The following is an 18,113-nucleotide window of genomic DNA, read 5'->3' on the forward strand; positions in this document are numbered from 1 at the left end:
TCGAAAGTAACGGTCAGAAGTCAGAACTACTATCTCCCAGTCAGGAGCCTACATTATTGCCATCTATTAGCATCCCTCCAATCTGGATGTACATCTTTTATAGCCAGAGGAATTTCACATGTTGAGAGGTTGGAGCTGTAAAGACAAAAAGGTCAGAGATACGTCCAATCATTATCATACTTACCTTCACAAAACAAGTGCTGTCCAGCTATCTGTTGAACTTTACCTATGCACATCAAATTTTTGAAAATCCATTACGTATACTTTCCTCGAATGCTTCCATAATTTCTTTTTCATATTGCATTGATTTTAATTATTTTTGTACATAATACTAACATTTAGTTTTAAGTTTTTTGTAATACTATTGTTAATTATAAGGAAGCATTTCGTTCAGTAAAAAAAAAGGATTTCATTTGGTTTTTTTGTGTTCATGATTTTGTCAAAAATGTCGTGACACTTAAAACTGGTCGTAGTTCATTTTCCCTTCAAATATGTAACTTGAATGACCTGCCGGTCAGGTTCTGGGACATGACGAGCTTTAAACGTACACATGAAGCTTAAATGTTTACCGAACGCCACAAAAAGGCAAAAGCAGACTTTGTTCTGATGGCCTTTTATGCTTTAGAATGTCCACTCTGTATTTTCCTTTATTTGAGATACGTGCTATTTTGTCTCAATTTTCAGGAGTTTTTAACAATTAATTAGTGTTCATTGGTGTTGTAGAGATTTGTAAGGTAGGTATTCTTTAGTCTTTTAGGGTCTCTAATACCTGCAAAGGCATTCAAAAACCCTCAACAGTTTTCAAGAGTCAACAATCCTTGAAGTTCTACTGGTATTTAGGAGTATTTAACACCCTTCATAAATCAGCGCATGTTTTCAATGCTTCCACCATCTTGAAGAATCTTTCAGTGTTTCACGATCTTTAAGGTTCATCTGGATTTGAAATCTAGAGGTCTTCAAAACGTATCCAAAACCTTCTAAGGGACAGTATCTTGTGTTCCAGTTAAGTAGATAATTTAGTGTGTGAATGTACCTGTTTCCATCAAAATTTTTTAAGAGCATTCACTATGGTCTCCATGGATTTTTAGAGTATCCAAGAGGCTCCTAGGATTTTATATCTTTATCCTTTAGTAGTATTTAAAACAGTTTAAGTGTCTTTTATGTATCAGTTAAATTTATCCCCCTCTTCCTACCTCCTTTTAGATACATTTGCTTCCCTGGTGATTAACTATCTGGAAGATGTAACAGTAACTTAAATTCGGGCTTTTCGCTAGTCTTCGTGTGCCTCCAAAAGTTTCGGCATGATCTTATCTATATCTATATTAAGAGCCTGTATTTGATTTCTAGAGTTTTTGAGGGTCATTGAATATCCATAACACACTTCAAAGCCTTAATAAATTTTCCCGAAAATATAAGCTACGTTGAAGGGTTCAGATGTCAAGTAGGGAGAATCTACTGGGTGTTGTTTTTTCAGGGGTCATGTTCTACTTTTTACCCGTGAACTTTGTTTCGGTGCGCCACTGGTACATTGTATAACAATAATTTAATTTTTTGATTTGTTAAGAAACTTTTTGGTCTCTATACGTTTAGAACTTTTTATGTTTTTGAACCTGACTGGTAGGTCACCCACATTTGAAAGGAAACTAAGCAATACGGTACCTTTTAAGTAATATGTTTAATTCTAAAAAACCTATCCTAAGGTTAAGTCATTTCAAAATGCACTTCTTTAATGGAGGGCTTGGTCACGACTCGTTCAAACAACATTGAGGTCATGTTGTGGCCGACTTCCATCTCGACTTGAACACGTGTGAGATCAAACCTATAAGTTTATTAATATAGAGAGTAGCAGAAGACAATGCCGTTTGGCTTACGTCACGCTACCGCATCTTGTTGAACTCTGAAAAATCCGAATCCGAATGATTCCAAAAACCCGAAGAGGAATCTGAAAAACCCAAAGTACCTAAGAATCCGGAAAAATCTGAAAACAGTGTCAAAAAGCTGAAGAAACCGAAAAATTAAAAAAATCCGAAGATTCCACATCGTACAAACATTCTTAAGATAATATGAAGTATATGAAAGATTTGAAAAACCTGAAAAATTTGAGGAATCTTGGGAACCTGAAAAACCCGAAGATTCGAAAAAATCCGAAAATTCTGAAGATTCTGAAAAAACGAAAAAATGAGATGAAATATTTGCAAAATCTGGAGAACCTACAAAATCTGATCAGTGGAATGCGAAAAATCACTAAATCCACGGAATCTGAAGAATCCGAAGCATACAGAGAATTGAAAGCATCCGAAAAATCTGATTAAATTATAGCATATGAAGAATCTGTACAATTTAAAGAATATGAGGGATCCAACTAATTGAAAGAATCCGAAAAATCTGAAAATCTCAAGGATCTGTAGGATCTGAAGAAACCGGGGAATCCGAAGGGTATGAAGAATGTGAAGAATCCGAAAAATTTTAAGAATCTGAAGGATCTCAAGAATATTCTTAAACTTTTGAAATTTTCAGTAAATCTTTAAATTTTTAACAAACTATTCCTGCAATCTTCTTGAAACCTTTTTTTTTAAATTTTGTTGACCTACTCTTCAAATCTTCTTGCAATCTCCGGAGAATCTTTATGACTTATTTTGCGATCGTCTTGAATAACTTCATTAAATTTTCTTGAAAATCTCATGGTATATTTTTGAATGCTTCTTGACATTTTTTTTTAATATTTTTGAAATTGTAACATAGCTTACATTTAAATGTTGCCAAAATCTAAAGGAGTTGAAGAGTGTGAAGGATCTGAAAGGCATGAAGAACCTCAAGATCCTAAAGAACCTGAAAAATTAACAAAATCTGATCCTTAATTAAAATCCGATTGAATCCACAGATTCCGAGAAATCTTAAGAAACCGGGGAATCCGAATGATTCCAAAAATCAGAAGTGCGAAAAATAAATATGAAATACTGAAGAATCTGAAAAGTTTGAACAATCTGACGATTAGAAGAATTAAAAGAATTTGAAGATTTAGAAGGATATAAACAGCCTTAAGATGAGAGGTATCCGAAAGAACTGAAGAATCTGCAAGATTTGAAGAATTTGAAAGATCTGAAGGATATGAAAAACCTGAACAATTTGGGGAATTTGAGGAACCTGAAAAGTCCGAAGGATCGGAAAAATCCGAACATTCCAAAGAAACCAATCAATCAATTTAAAGTACCTGCAGAATTTGAGGAATCCGAAAAATCGATTACAAACTTCACGAAATCTGAAGACACCGAAGGATCCATAATTCTGTCAATCTAAAGAACTTGAGGAAAATAAAAATCTGACGAATCCGAAGAATCGAGAGATTTGAAAAATTCGAAGGATTTGAACAACCTGAAAAATGTGAAGGGTCTGAAGAATCCGAAGAATACAACGCATCCGAAAAATCTGATTAAATCCACAGATTGGAAGAATCTGACTATGAGGAATCCGAATGCTCTCAAGTATCTGCAGGATCTGAAAGATCCGAAGTATTTGTAAAACTTGAAGGAATCTGAGGAATCCGATTAAATTCACGGGTACTGAACAATGTGAAAAATCTGAAGAAATAGGATAATCAGAAGAATGTGAAGAATCCGGAAAATTTGAAGAAACTTGTAGGAATCCAAACGATTCCAAAAAAAATTGTGAAGAACTCAAAGCGCCCGAAAAATCTGATTACATTCACCGAATTTTAAAAATCTGAAAAATTAGAAAAAAACCAAAGATGAATTCCAAGAATCCGAACAATCTTATGATCTCAAGTATCTGTAGAATCGTAGGATTTAATTTAAATTTAAAACAATTTAAACGCATGTGCAAGTCGATTATGCTAGAAGATCAGTGGTCAGGTAGTGTGCTTCTTTTTTTTTCTTGTTACATGACGCATACAACTAATTTTATAGCATTATGTGATCATTTAAACAATCATTACGGGTTGAGTGCAAGAACAGCGAGTAATTTTTATTACAAGCTGAACTCCACCCTTCGCTCGATTGTACGTTTAGACTTCGTCATTTTGCCAAACCTGACAGGTAGGTCATCCAAGTTAAACATTTGAAAGTAAATTATACAATATAGTACTTTTTAAATAACATTTTTATTAGTAAAAAAAACCTTTCTTAAAAATAAGATAAATTATTACATTCAATAAATTAGATCTTAGTATGTTCTGATTAATGGGCACCACCAGCAATCCGTGGGTGGAGAAGAACGGTACTGGCCATTCAAAAAAGCAGTAATTTTCTCAGCAACAGAGGCGTGCACTTCTGGATCGTTCACCAGAATTTTCAACGCTTCTCTGACTTTTTGACTGAATTCTCGACTGTACTCTTCGTCGTTGTTGACACCGGTCATTTCAAAATGTACTTCTTTAATGGAAGGCTTGAACACGACCGGTTCAAATAACATCGAGGTCATGTTAAAGGTCACTTCTATCACGACCTGAGAACGTCTGAGGTCAAACCTAAAAGTTGATTAATGTAGAAGAGTAATAGACGACAATGCTGTTTGACTTACGCCGCGCTACCGCTTCCGTAAATTAAGGGTAAACTGCTATTCCAGAATCCAACGTGCCCAAATATTCTGGGTAGGCTCACGGCGACTTTGACGGTTGTTAGTGGAGGGTTCATCTCTAAGGAGATACCGTGTGTGATGTCTGAGAAGCCTTCAACGGTTGCCCTCTTCATCTCGAAGACAACGCTGAAATATCAATTCCATTACAATCGATTTTAGTCATTGAACATTGGCTCTTACCCATTTGACCCAAACAATTGCGCTTCTTTTACGTAGATTAACCCATTCCGCATATCAGCATCCAATGCAAAATGTTCATTTTGGATGGTGGCGGCGAAACTGCAAGCGATAAGGCAGAAGAAGACAGCGAGGAGCTTCATGGTGTGTCAATGGTTGATCAACTCACGAAAGTAAAGTGAAGTTTGGAAAATGTGTGCGCTTTTTATACTAAATGAAGCTCTCAAAATGGACACTTGAGATTGTAGGCATTCGCCTTAGATAACGCCAATGAAAATTTTCCTCTCGAACTTTACGCTAATTTTCGACAGGTAACGTTGGATACGGACCCACGATTGTTGTATTGGATGCGTATGCGTAAGTTAGATGGAACGAGTTAATTTTCATAGGGTTTGGCAAATCTTCGAAAAGGGTAAGAGAAGGTAGCCTATTGGCACAACTAAAGCTAATGGTTCTTGTACACCCATACCTAAGAAGGGAACAAGCAATTTGGGAAAGGTTTACGAATAGCACCTACGAAGGTATTCAGGGAAAGGTTTTCTGCGAACGTGTCTGCTCTATGGGTTTGTAAAAATCATGAATATGTGATCTTTGTCTGCAGTCCCACTGTTCTAGTTTGGTAGAATTCAGCATCCACAAATCAGCGCATCGTAACATCGTTACCCAAAGCAACAACTTCAACTGAATCACGATGACTGTTTATCTACCTATCTGAAGTACCATACCGTCTAGTCTCCTTTACGTATTGAAAACGTTGGTCGTTATCATGGGGTCAATAGTCAGTCTAAGTGACATGGTACATTGGAGTGCTATCGTTTATAGTTTAGAGTTAACCCAGTAAAAATTGATCATCTACAACTTTACTAGCTTAAAACAAACATTCTTTGTGAAGAAACAAGTTAAAAGAAGTTGAATCCAGCATTTCCAAATTATTGTCCTTTGGTTGGTTCTGCATTTATATTTTACCTTACTTTCCCAAATTTCCTCTTTCTTTGGAAACTTTTTGTAACAGAGGAGCTTGACTGAAAATTTCTTTATTGGAAATGTAAGATTTGATGAATTTGTGGGTCATTAGGTTCATGTGCTCCTCTTGAGAGCTGAAGTGTATTACCTCCATATTACGTAGTACGTTGTAGTAAAAGCACTCACCTTAGAGATAACGCCGCTCATTTGGTTACAATCAAAACATTCCTCTTGAACTTCACGAGCATTTTCGACAGGCTACGTTGGATCTTGAACCACGAACCGCCGAATCTTGAAGCTTAGTCATGGACCATGAATTTGAAGCGTGACAAACGTAAAATGATCTTGATCCTTAGATATTCCAAACTCTGTAAAGGAATTCAAACAAAGTTTCTGACTTAATCTTAATCCAGGTTCAAGGAATCGCAAAGAAATCTGTATTATTTTCATTATTTAAAAGGAGTCATTACTATAAAATGATGCCCACGTGTGAGCAGAACATCTGGTTATGCACTAATTTCTTCGGTGAAATGGCAAAAGACGTTGCCCGATGTACAGGAACTAAATTGTATTTTGGACACCTGACGTGACATCTTTAGCGTATTTTTTAAATAAAAAATGTGCTATTGTTTACATTTTGTCCGTTTCACCATCCGTCCTTTCGACCGTCCATCCATCCATTAGAGAAATTGTCCTGGTTCTGTTTTTTTTTTGCAATATGTAGTCACATTACGGCCACTGTTTTAATTAAATCCCCCATATGCTACCTGGTGATGCCGGTACTTCTCTCTTCATCATTACAGTCAAGGATTGCAACGTCACTGCCCAAAAATGTGCACTTGGAACCTGGATTCAGAGCTACCCAAACTTTCGAGTATCTAAAGATCAACACCATTTACAGTTCAAATTACAAGAGTTAATAATCACGTACCAAAGTTCGCCGTTTATGGCCAAGCTGCAAGAATCATCGGTTCGTGGTTCAATATCCAACATAGCTTGGGGGAAAATCCGCGTAAAGTTCAAGAGGATTGTTTTGATGGCAACCAAATGAGAGACGTTATCTCCAGGTGAGTGCTGTTACTACATTCTCAAGTGTCTATCTTGAGAGTTTCAATTCGTATAAAAAGCGCGCACGTTTTTTACACTTCACTTTACTTTCGTAAGTTGACCAGGTATTGACATACCATGAAGTTCTTCGCTGCCTTCTTCTGCCTCATCGCTTGCAGTTTCGCCACTCCCATCCAAAATGAACGTTTTACATTGGATGCTGATATGCTGAATGGTTTAATGAACATGTACATTCGTGTTTTCAAAGCCATGGACCCGCTCTACGTAAAGAAAGCAAAATTGTTTGAGTCAAATGGGTAAGAACTACATTTCAATGACTTAAGGTCGATTGTAATGCAACTGTTATTTCAGCTATGTCTTCGAGGTGAAGAACGCAATCATGGAAGGCTTCTCAGACATCACACACGATATCTCGTTAGAGAAGAACGCTTCAATAACAAAAGTCAAAGTGTCCATGAGTCTACCCAGAACATTTGGATCCGTTGAACTGTGGAATAGCACTTTGCCCTTGATTTACGGAAGCGGTAGCGTGACGTAAGCCAACCGGCATTCTCATCTATTACTCTCTACATTAATAAACTTCTAGGTTTGATCTTAGACGTGCTCAAGTCGTGATGGAAGTCGGCTTTAACATGACCTCGATGTTGTTTGAACCAGTCGTGTTGAAGCCTTCCATTGAGGAAGTTCATTTTGAAATCACCGGTGTCAACAACGACGAAGAGTACAGTCGAGAATTCAGCAAAAAAGTCAGAGATGCGTTGAACGTTCTGGTGAACGATCCAGAAATGCACGCCTCTGTTGCTGAGAAAATTACTGCTTTGTTGAATGGTCAGTACCGCTCCTCTCCACCCACGGATTGTTGGTGGTGCCCATTCATGTAAGGTCTCATTTTTTAGTACTTAATAATTTATATTAATTTAAAACAAAGGCTTTCTTATAATAAAATGATTACTTAAAAGGAACCACATTGTTTAATTTGGTTTTAAGTGTGTAACTGCATTGACCCCACTTTGTTACCTTCTTTTCTTCAGGATGGAAACCCGAACTGGCTTTTGTAGTATTCCTTGAGATATACAGGGTGATATTTAATCGCATGTAAAAAAAAATTGGGTGATAGAGGGGATCAAGCTAAATGATGACAGAAAAATATACAGGGTGTTCCATTTAAAAAAAGTGAGATTTTTTAATATGAAGTTTTGCAACTTTGGACTTACCAAAAAAACACCCTGTAAACTATTTTTTTAAATGTTTTATAGTAGGTGTATTTATTTGACTTTTACTGAACCCAGGATAAAAGATATAAAACCTGGAATCAAAATTTAAGTAATAATTTTGACAATATATACTGACGCTTGCAAATGCCCAATTTTTCTTAAAAATCGAATTATCTTTAAAACTACAAGCTTTTCGGATATTAACCATACAATAAAAAAGACGTACCATTACACGTAGAATTCAAAAATGCCTTCAAATACATGGGGTTCTATTTAAAAAATGTACCATTTGGGCGCCCTACTTTGTGGGCGCACCCTGTATAATTCCAAATATTTTTAAAATTTGAAATACAAGAGCACTCTATGGAAAAATCTTATCTTCAAGCCATTAAGTTACTCCGCGCAATCGTTGATTCACCCTGTACAATTGTACACAACAAATTTCGTAGAATTCTCTCCATTTTCGTTGTCCGGCCAAGAATTGCAGCGGAACATTTTTATTTCGAATTTTTAAAAACTAATTTCAGATTAGTCAGTTTCATGTTCAAAAACCCCCAGATAACAAATTTCGTCGAAATCAGAATTTTTTTCGCACCCCAAAGTGTGCCCTTTCGTGGAAGGAATTTTGAAAAATTTTCAAAATCGGATAGGGCATACCCGAAAACCTATTCAAAGACGTGCCTTGTAACTCTTATGGTTGCTGAGAAAAAAAATTAAACAAGAAATCTATCACCCAATTTTTTTTACATGCGGTCATGTAACACCCTGTATTTGTGACTTACTTATACCCTGTATGCAGGCTGATCTCGCGAACTGTAAGAGATAAGTAAGTAGTTTAAATTTGACAAAGTTGCGTATTTTGATGCTTAACAAAACACAGTTTTGAAACTGAAAAAATTCCGACTACTTTCAGAGATATCCGAAAAAAACGAAATTTTGCAAAATCGTTTTTATTTTTTACTGAAGTTATTTAAAAAAATTGTTTCAAAATAAACAACACATTCTTACGGCCACTTTTTTCGTCTCCAAGATGCTACTTTTACATTTTAAATTCGATGTTTCGTATCCGGTTAACCATCACCAACTTTGTTTTTTCTTATGGAAGTAATTCTTACTTTTTGTTTCATTTGATAGAGAATTGGTTTCTGAATTTAAACATCACAATTTTTTTAATATTGTTAATCTTCTTATTTGCCTAGAAAATTTTGTCTTTGGTAGTGTACAGAGTGACCCAATAACACTGTTCCTCGGCCATATCTCGGGAACCGTTCGTCGTATGACTTAGGGGAAACAAAATTATTGCGTAAATCGGTCATGAAAAATCGGTGGAAAATATTTTCAAGTTCTAAAATCATGTTTCAGACCAATTCCAAGCTTCACTTACCAAGCTCTAGGTATCAGACTTTAGGTTTTAGGTTTTACATTTCATGGCCTAATTTTCAGGTTTCGATTTAAGATGTTAAGCCTTAAACTTTGGTTTCAGGTTTCATGGTTCACATTTAATATTTCAGGTTTCTTTTTTCAAGACTTCAAGTTTCAGAAGCTAGGGTTTAAGCTCCATGTATAACGCTATATGTTGTATGTGTAGATTTAATACTACTAACAGGTTTCCTGTGTTAAGTTTTAAACGTCAGATGTGACGCTGCACTAAGGCCACCAATTTTAGGCTCCAGGTTTTATTATTCCAACTTCAGGTTTTAGATATTTTAAGTTTCAGGCTTAAGGCAAATTAAGATTTAGACTTTGAAACCTCAGATTCCAGGTTTATGTATCCGATTTCAGGTATACATTTTAATGATTCAAATTCCGTATCCCAAATTTCAGATATTTTTTAATGGTTTCAAGCTTTAAATTTCAGGTTTCGGGGTTTAGGTATTAAGTTTCAGGTTTGAGGTTTCATTCCCCGGTTTCAAATTTTGGATTTCATGTTTCAAGATTTAGGATTTAGGTCTTGGTATATCGCCAGAGGTTTCAAACTACAAATATTGGATTTTAGGCTTCAGATATAACAAGTTAAAAAGTAATCGTAAACGATTTACATAAAGCGCATTTCCACTTGCATTTCATTTCCCATTTATAAGATGCAACTTCTGATAAAATCGTAAAAATCCGGCCACAAATATGAAAGATAGCGTTGCACATGGGCAATCCATTTTTGACGTGTTACTTCAATTTCAGTTTATGAGAAGAATTTCATTCAATGCTTTTCTAAATAAGAAAGTTGGAACTGCGCATGCGCAAACCTAAATTTTAAAACTAATGTTAGATTTTCCTTTGTTCCAAGCGCCTAAGTATCAAATTTCACTTAAATGGTGCCATAGATAAAAAAAGTTGGCACTGCGCATGCGCAAAAGAAAATTTTGAGACTGGCGCTCGATGATCCTTTATCCCAAGTGCCTTTGTATCAAATTTCGTTTAAATTCTTCCATAAATAAAAAAGTTGGCACTGCGCATGCGCAAAACCAAATTTTGAAATTGGCTTTTGATTTTCCTTTATTCCAAGTGCCTATGTATCAAATTTCATTCAAATACTTTTATAAGTAAAAAAGTTTGCAATTCTGTTTATAAATGGTCGAGATGCGAAAAGGGCACTGTGAATTCGATTCAACTTTTGGCATTGCGTATTATATGGCTAAAGCTATGCCCATATTGAATTTAATGCAATTCAGTTCATAACTAACGGAGATGTAAAAGCGATCGAACATTTCTAAACAAAGTTATCGTTCACACGGACAGATAGAGGACAGACAGACAAAGGAACAGACGGACAGACCAACAGGCAGACGACAGATAGCAATGCAAAATTATAAACGATCTCTAGGATCGTTAATAACGGCAAAAGTGTAAAATTATGGAACATGTAAAAAACGGTTTTTTGTTTTTTTTACAATAACTTTTTTTGTAAGCGGTACAGAAAAAATTCCTTCCTTGGTACAACACTCGACACCATAACGAACCAAATAGCGAAAAAAGTAGAACAATAGCTCTTAAGATAAAGAACTAGTAGCGTCGTAAAGTTAGCGGACGGACGGACGGACAAAGTGGCCACAATAGCGCATTTTTTTTTTATTTTTGTGGAAATGCGCTAAAAAGGAAGGAAAGTATGGACAAAAAGAAAAAAAATCTTCCCTAGAAGGAAGTTCAGAATGTGACAATGGGTAGCTCCTGAGTCAGGTGCCAGATGATATTAATTTGATATTATTAAAGGAACCTACGTACAACAACAATTTCGATCAAATTTTATATTTTACCGATTAATGTACATTTTGCACAAAAAAAATAGTCGTCATTGTGCTTATACGAGAATATAACAAACAAACGAAGTCAACGTTACCAAAGGTTAATGTATGGAGTGGAGTTTTTTTATGATCGGATCATTGGCCCATATTTTATAGAGGGAAATTTAAGCGAGCACGTGTATTTGAACATTTTGGAATATTTTGTCTGACCATTTCTTAAGATGTTAGAGCGAGAAGTACGTAATAATTTGTTTTGGCAACAAGAAGGCTGCCCTGATGCTCACTGCACATCATCAGCCTTGGTCAGACAATGCTTACCTACATGATCATTTTGGCGCAAGATGGATAGGGAGGTTTGGCCCAAACCAACAACCAGCTAGGTCGCCTGTCCTTTTATTTATTAGATTTTGTTTTGTAGGGTGCCTTAAAACAAAAAGTTTATTCAAATGTTCTTCCGCATGATGGGGAAATATTAAAACAACAACGCATAGAAGCAATTCATGATTTGGATGTGCCACGAACTGCATGTTACAACATTCCTAAGAACTCCCTCTCCTTTACGACTTCTTACGTTCATAGGAAACTCTCAAAAGTAGAAAATATATACTGCTATTATAGAAATTAGCTCGGATATTAACGTCGGGTCTTTTTTCATTCAAAAATTCATAGTTCTCGATGACAACTACCAAATGTAAACTATTGGTTGCTCTCTGCACAGGAGATGGGAAAATCGTCTTGTGTACACCGATTAAATACCCAATAAATGAATCTTCCCATGCTTTTGGATAGAATCGTATTTGTATTTTATGTTTCAGTTGTTGGCTAATGATGACCTTTTCTGTTGAAACGAGTTCGATCTTTTAATATAGTACTATTGTGGGATATTTGTGTTTTACTTTTTCAACACTATTGCTATTAAACGGGGAGGTTGGTAATAGGTGGACGTGGAGCACTAAATCAATACGACTATGGCGTTAATGGTTATTATTCTGATTTTTTTACTACCTATAGGTACTGTAATATGTGTTTTCAGGGTGTAACAAATGCCCAATAAAACGACACCATGGGCTAAACATTTTTAGCGCATTTTTGCAAATTTATTTGTAAAAAGTAGCTTTTAATCTCACTTTGGCTGGCTGGCTGGCAGCAAATGTGGGCGCGTAGAAGAACTCTTGTAGAAAGGCAACGGGTGTACGTGCATCTACAATGCCGTGTAATTTGTCAACCTTAGGGACAGGGCTACATGATGTGGGGTTGGCGACATCTGGGCGTCATCCTTGAGCATAGTTTACTGACGTGAATGTTTTTCAGTTTTTTCCTATCTTCTACTAGAGTTTTGGTCCGATTCTTTTCAAATTGGTGTCGTCGGAAAGATGTTTGTGATTTTGTTTTTTTGTCCTAGGGGCGAAATTAACGACCTTTTGCAAGGCGCGCGCGCTTCTTCGAAAGGTAGTCAACTTCGGGCGAATTTTGTCACGCGGTTTAACGTTTCTTAAATCTCGAATCGCTCTCTCTTTCTCGTGTCGCCAATAGAAGCTCGAGCAATGAGAAGTGCCCCAAAAATTAAGTACTATCTTGTGGAAGGTTTTTAGCGAAATCCACCAAAATGTGGGTGTAATATAAGTATGCACAGAAAAAGGAAATGTGGTAGCCTCCGAAAACGGATGGTGGAGTGAAAACTTCAACCGCGAATTGCGGATGAACGGGACGTCGGAAGTGGGTACCGTTAAAGGGAATGTGCTAGCCCCCGACACGATCTTCCTGATGGTGGAATCAAATCTTCAATCGCGAACTGCGAGTAAATGGGGAGTCGGAAGTGAGTACCAACAAAGGGAATGTGGTAGCCCCCGAAACGATCCTCCTGATGGTGGAGTTAAATCTTCAAACGCGAATTGCGGGTGAACGAGGCGTCGGAAGTGGGTACCGTCAAAGCTCGCGTCAAAGGGAATGTGGTAGCCCCCGACACCATCTTATTGATGGCAAAGTCAAATCTTCAAACGCGAATTGCGACTGAACGGGGAGTCGGAAGTAGGTTGTACCAATGTGGTAGCCCCAGACATGATTTTACTGGTGGTAGAATCAAATCTTCAAAGGGAATGTGGTATTATTCCTACCACAAGCCGAATGTCGTACGTCTTTTTTTGAAAAAACAGTAAATATATTTGATAAACTTACCTACTTTAGGACTCCTATTTTTAAATATAAGTGGCTAATAGTAATAGTATACTGATCTGCCACACAAAAATGCGCTGAAGTCTCTTCGATCTCACACGAGGACTTTGATCATGTTTTTAAATGAGTTTGAAACGAGACACCAACAAATTTGTTTGTTTTAATGATATAGATTATAGAAGTTTAGCAAGGAGAAATTAACGGTTTTCATAGTTTATCCGAATAACAACATGAAAAGAAAAATGGAATTAAACCTCTGATCAAACTTAAAATGATATTTGAAAGCAATAACTGGATTGCAAGGGCTTGGCAACGAAATATGGACACATTGTATAAACCGAGGTATGAATCGAATTCATCAGAGAAACATTCGAATTTTTGAAGAAAAATTAAATTGTAGATTAGTTTAAGAGTTGTGTCTATAACTCTATACCGTACTACGCCTTATTCTCTTTTTATTGTCCACTGCACCTTCTGGCCAATCACTTTGTTTAAAAATTCACCACATGCGTTGCTCATAATCCGCAGCAAAATGGCATAAGTGCAGTGTACAGAAATGGGTTCTGTCTACTATATACAGGGTGAGTTTTTTCCGATGTTTAGTATGGGGTCTCGTAAACCGGAAGAGATACAAAGTCGCTTAAATGGGTAAAGAATTCAACCCAATATCTCTCACAACCCCTAGTGACCTAAAACATTTTTTTAAAAGAAAAGTGCGCGAAAAATGGCAACAAGAATGGAACCAATCCAATTCAAAACCTAGAGAAGTCAAAGCTACAGTGGAACCATGGAACGACACACCTATAAAACGACGCCAACAAGTGATAATGTCGCGAGTCGCGACTACGAATCGGGCATACGGCGATGACGCACAATTATTTATTAAATCATAGCGCACCACTCCTCTGCGACAGGTGCAAGGTACCAATAACCGTAAAACACGTTTTAACAGAGTGTGCTAAACATCGTGAACACCGACAAAAACATAACATAAACAATAACTTAAATACACTATTAAAAGGTTCAAAAAAGTTATTCAAATTATGAACTACTTAAAAGACATTAAGGTTACCTCACAGATCTAAGGATATCTACATGTACCAAATTGTACCTAAATTTCCGCTGCTAATAACCGAAAGGTGGATGCAGGTTTAAATAACAAAAAATATTGCAGAATTTTATGTATAAGATCCCTTTCAGAGTTTCTTGTAACTATACAATAACAAATACAAAAAGTTATGGTCAAAAAAATATCATTTTTCATCAAAGGTATCAATAACCCTTAGTAATTTTTACTCAGCTTTCTGATGGTGCTAAAATTAAACATAAACATTTTTAGGACTGGTGTGCTTCGAATAAATCACATCAACATTCGTATTTCTTATGGACGCCATATTGGATTTTTTTATCATTCGATACAGAAAAAATTGCAAAATCAGCGATACTAAACAATTAGTAGGTATTTCATTTGGGAATCAAATATGCGAGACAATAAACCTCGCAATAAACGAATGAATTTGGCTCGGAATTTGGTTTCAATCACAATTAGCCATAAGAATTATTGCCATCTGTAATACATTGTAAACGTGCAAGGTTAATTCCCAACACAATTAGTGTCGCTGATTTTGTAATTTTTTGTCTATCGAATGACATAAAAATCCAATATGGCGTCCAGAAGAAATAAGGAAGTTGATGTGATTTACTCAAAACTCGCAAGTGAGTCCACAAGTGAGAGAGGTTCCACTTAACAACTAAGCTTTTAAAAATTATGTTATGTTTATGTCTCGGTTTATGTGCAATTCGTTTTGAGTAAATTGTGAAAGTAGATCATATGATGGTGGCTGGGATGGTGGATTTATACAATCATTATAATTAGTTCACTATCATTAGACGATTAAGAAATAGCCAAAAGAAACAAATGTATGGTTTCGTTGGTGGGTCTATACAATATAGACCCACCTTAAGAATCACGATTTTTCTAATTCGTGAAAATTACAAAATTTTTGCTGTGGCTATTACAGATACCATCCGCACACTTGCGCATGCGCGTTAATAGTATATGAAACCAAATTTGGTTCCAATCGGTTTCGCCGTTTATACGGAAATGGGAGTTACATCAGACAAACAGACGGACATCATCGAGGTTTTGTTTGATTCGGATTCCTGGTGCTTCAAAACGTGTATTTCCGTCAAAATAGTGATGGGGGGGGGGGGGTAATTTTTTAACGCTTTACTAACGATAAGTTTGGCTTTTCACAAAACTAACTTTTCATTTTTGTTAATTAATGCGTTTGGTCGTTTTCTGAACCAAATGTGGTAGATATATCACGATTTTCATAATTTTTTTAATTCACGTTTGGATACAATACCTACATCAAAAGGGCGGCTTTGCGCAAATGGGAATTTAAAAAATAATCAATTCCGTTTGGCTCACCACCCAACTCATCCAGGCGGCAGATCTAGTCAAGCTAGTTTATCGTTTACCAAAAACAGAATTCAAACATCTCCTACCCATTAATAATAGCCCACATTACTTCTATTCCGTTTCATCTATTTTATCTCGTATTTTATACAGGCTACAGCGCCGTTATATCAGTATAGATAAAATGGAATTACATTTAATTACCTCAATAGAATAAATTACAGGTCACGTGGTAGAATATATTCTAATACGATGCGCTTTTGAAATTTTTTGGTATGTGCACTTTTCATGTGAAAAAGTAAGCTCGAAAGTAACTATATTAGACTGGCCCGTATGAATAAAAGTAAGCAAATGCTTATACTTGCAAAATTCAAAGTAAATACTCGTAACTGTTGCCCTTCATACTGGTCTGTTTAGCATGGTTTAGCAGCGTTGCACTGCGCCCTGTCCTGCTGCTCAGCAGCGCTGCTAAGTCACCCAGTGTGAAGGAGTACTTACGAGTATTTACTTTGAATTTTGCAAGTATAAGCATTTGCTTCCTTTTATTCATATGGGCCAGACTGTCTGTCCATACGTTCGGGGTGCACAAAACGCATGCATGTTACCTTAGTTTACAGCTGGCGATTTTCGAGGGAATTCGTTGATTTTTATAAAATCACAAATTTTCTAATTGATTGGTCCAAAATAATTTACGATTTCCCCGAATATTACACAGTACCAGCCTCTAAATAAATTCAATAAATAGGTATATTTAATTGCGGTCTTTTTGATTATACACATGTCTCAAAGACTATTTTTGTAAATGGCAACTCTAATTTTTTTATGACTACTCTTAAAGAGTGTATCAAGTGTGCCAGATTTGAAATTTTTATTTCCGAATATTTAACAAAAGTGGAATGCTAAAAGGTATTGGTTTATCATTTTTTGTCAAACTGACGACGTTTATCGTTGCGATGTCCTATCACATTAGTAAGTAAAGAAATAAAAATTTGAAAATTGGCACACATGTGTAACTTGATATGCCCACGCTTTAAGAATAGTCATAAAAATTAGGGTTGGCATTAACAAAAATAGTCAATGATATCATATCTCACATGTATAAAATTTTATTACATCAAAAAGAGCGCAATTTAAAATCGAATCGAAATGTCCGAGCATATTTCAAAAAAAAACTTTCTTTAATTTACCAAATTTATTCCAAGTTAGCTCGCACTGTACTACCAGTAATTTCTAAGATTGTGTACGATTTCACTGCGTTCCACAATTTAAACCCCACTCATAGCATGCTATGTTTTGTAGATAATGTGGGCAGTTGGACACGCTCAACAAGCCACAAACCGAGAGATCGTCCTTTTTAATAATATATTAAATAATAATAAATTAAGAAACAAACATTTTAAATTTTGGATTTATTACAGTTACCCCTCGAGTTGCGCCGCCTCATCTCTCACACTTGGAACCTTGAACGTATTCCATATATGTATACACAATACTTTTGTTTTTGTGTACTTATACTTACGCGCATTTAACAGTCCTATTTTTAATTCTATTTTTTAGAGAAATTAGCTCTTAGATCGAGACATTTGTTTTTTTTTTGTATTTACACACTGGAAAAGGTTTAAATTTTTTTCTTTTTTTAAGCAAAGAAATTACTTCTTTCTTAAGAGGGTTTAGGTGGAAATATACATGTACCTAGTTACTAATTTTTAATGAGGATGAGTCGACCCCATCAAGGAGAAAAACGCCATTGGTCTATCAGGCATGTCTAAAAACACTTTTTGACAGTTTCGCATTATACGTTGATGCGATTACAAAGACAACTTTGGCAAACTAACCACTTTCCGCCAACAACTTTTTGTGCATTACGGTTTGCAATTTTTAATTTACTACCGCATTACGACACCGTCTAATTTATGCACACTGTCTAAGAATAAAGGCCGAATTTCGTCGTAAAATTTATGCCGATGTGTGACATCGAGTTTACGTGTTTTGAACTGATCCCGCGTCCTTTTTTTTTCGCCGCGGGCTTAAACAAGAAATATCCGCACAACTGAACAACAAAATTATGCTAATTCCCGAAATGAATTTTATCTCAACGTTGTCATCTACCTGTTCTTGTTTTCACTAAATGTCGCGTTTCTAAATTGGGGGGAAATTTGGCTAAGTAGACCATCAGTATTCAAATAAACCAACGCCGTTTATGGTACGAGGCGTTCTCACTAAATAGGTATACAAATTATTCCCAGCAATTTCGTTTTGATCGTT

The 18,113-nt window shown here is 36.0% G+C and overlaps 1 protein-coding gene across 1 annotated transcript; it reads left to right on the forward strand.

Annotated features, from left to right (window-relative positions):
- The first annotated feature begins 6,918 nt into the window (after window positions 1-6,918).
- On the forward strand, window positions 6,919-7,682 carry LOC116175567. Its single transcript, XM_031493742.1, has 3 exons — window positions 6,919-7,097; window positions 7,153-7,335; window positions 7,388-7,682. The coding sequence occupies exons 1-3, from the start codon at window positions 6,919-6,921 to the stop codon at window positions 7,680-7,682; spliced, it is 657 nt and encodes a 218-aa protein (XP_031349602.1).
- The last annotated feature ends 10,431 nt before the right edge of the window (window positions 7,683-18,113 follow it).

Source organism: Photinus pyralis, unplaced genomic scaffold (genome assembly GCF_008802855.1).
Source record: "Photinus pyralis isolate 1611_PpyrPB1 unplaced genomic scaffold, Ppyr1.3 Ppyr1.4_LG7, whole genome shotgun sequence".
Taxonomy (NCBI): domain Eukaryota; kingdom Metazoa; phylum Arthropoda; class Insecta; order Coleoptera; family Lampyridae; genus Photinus; species Photinus pyralis.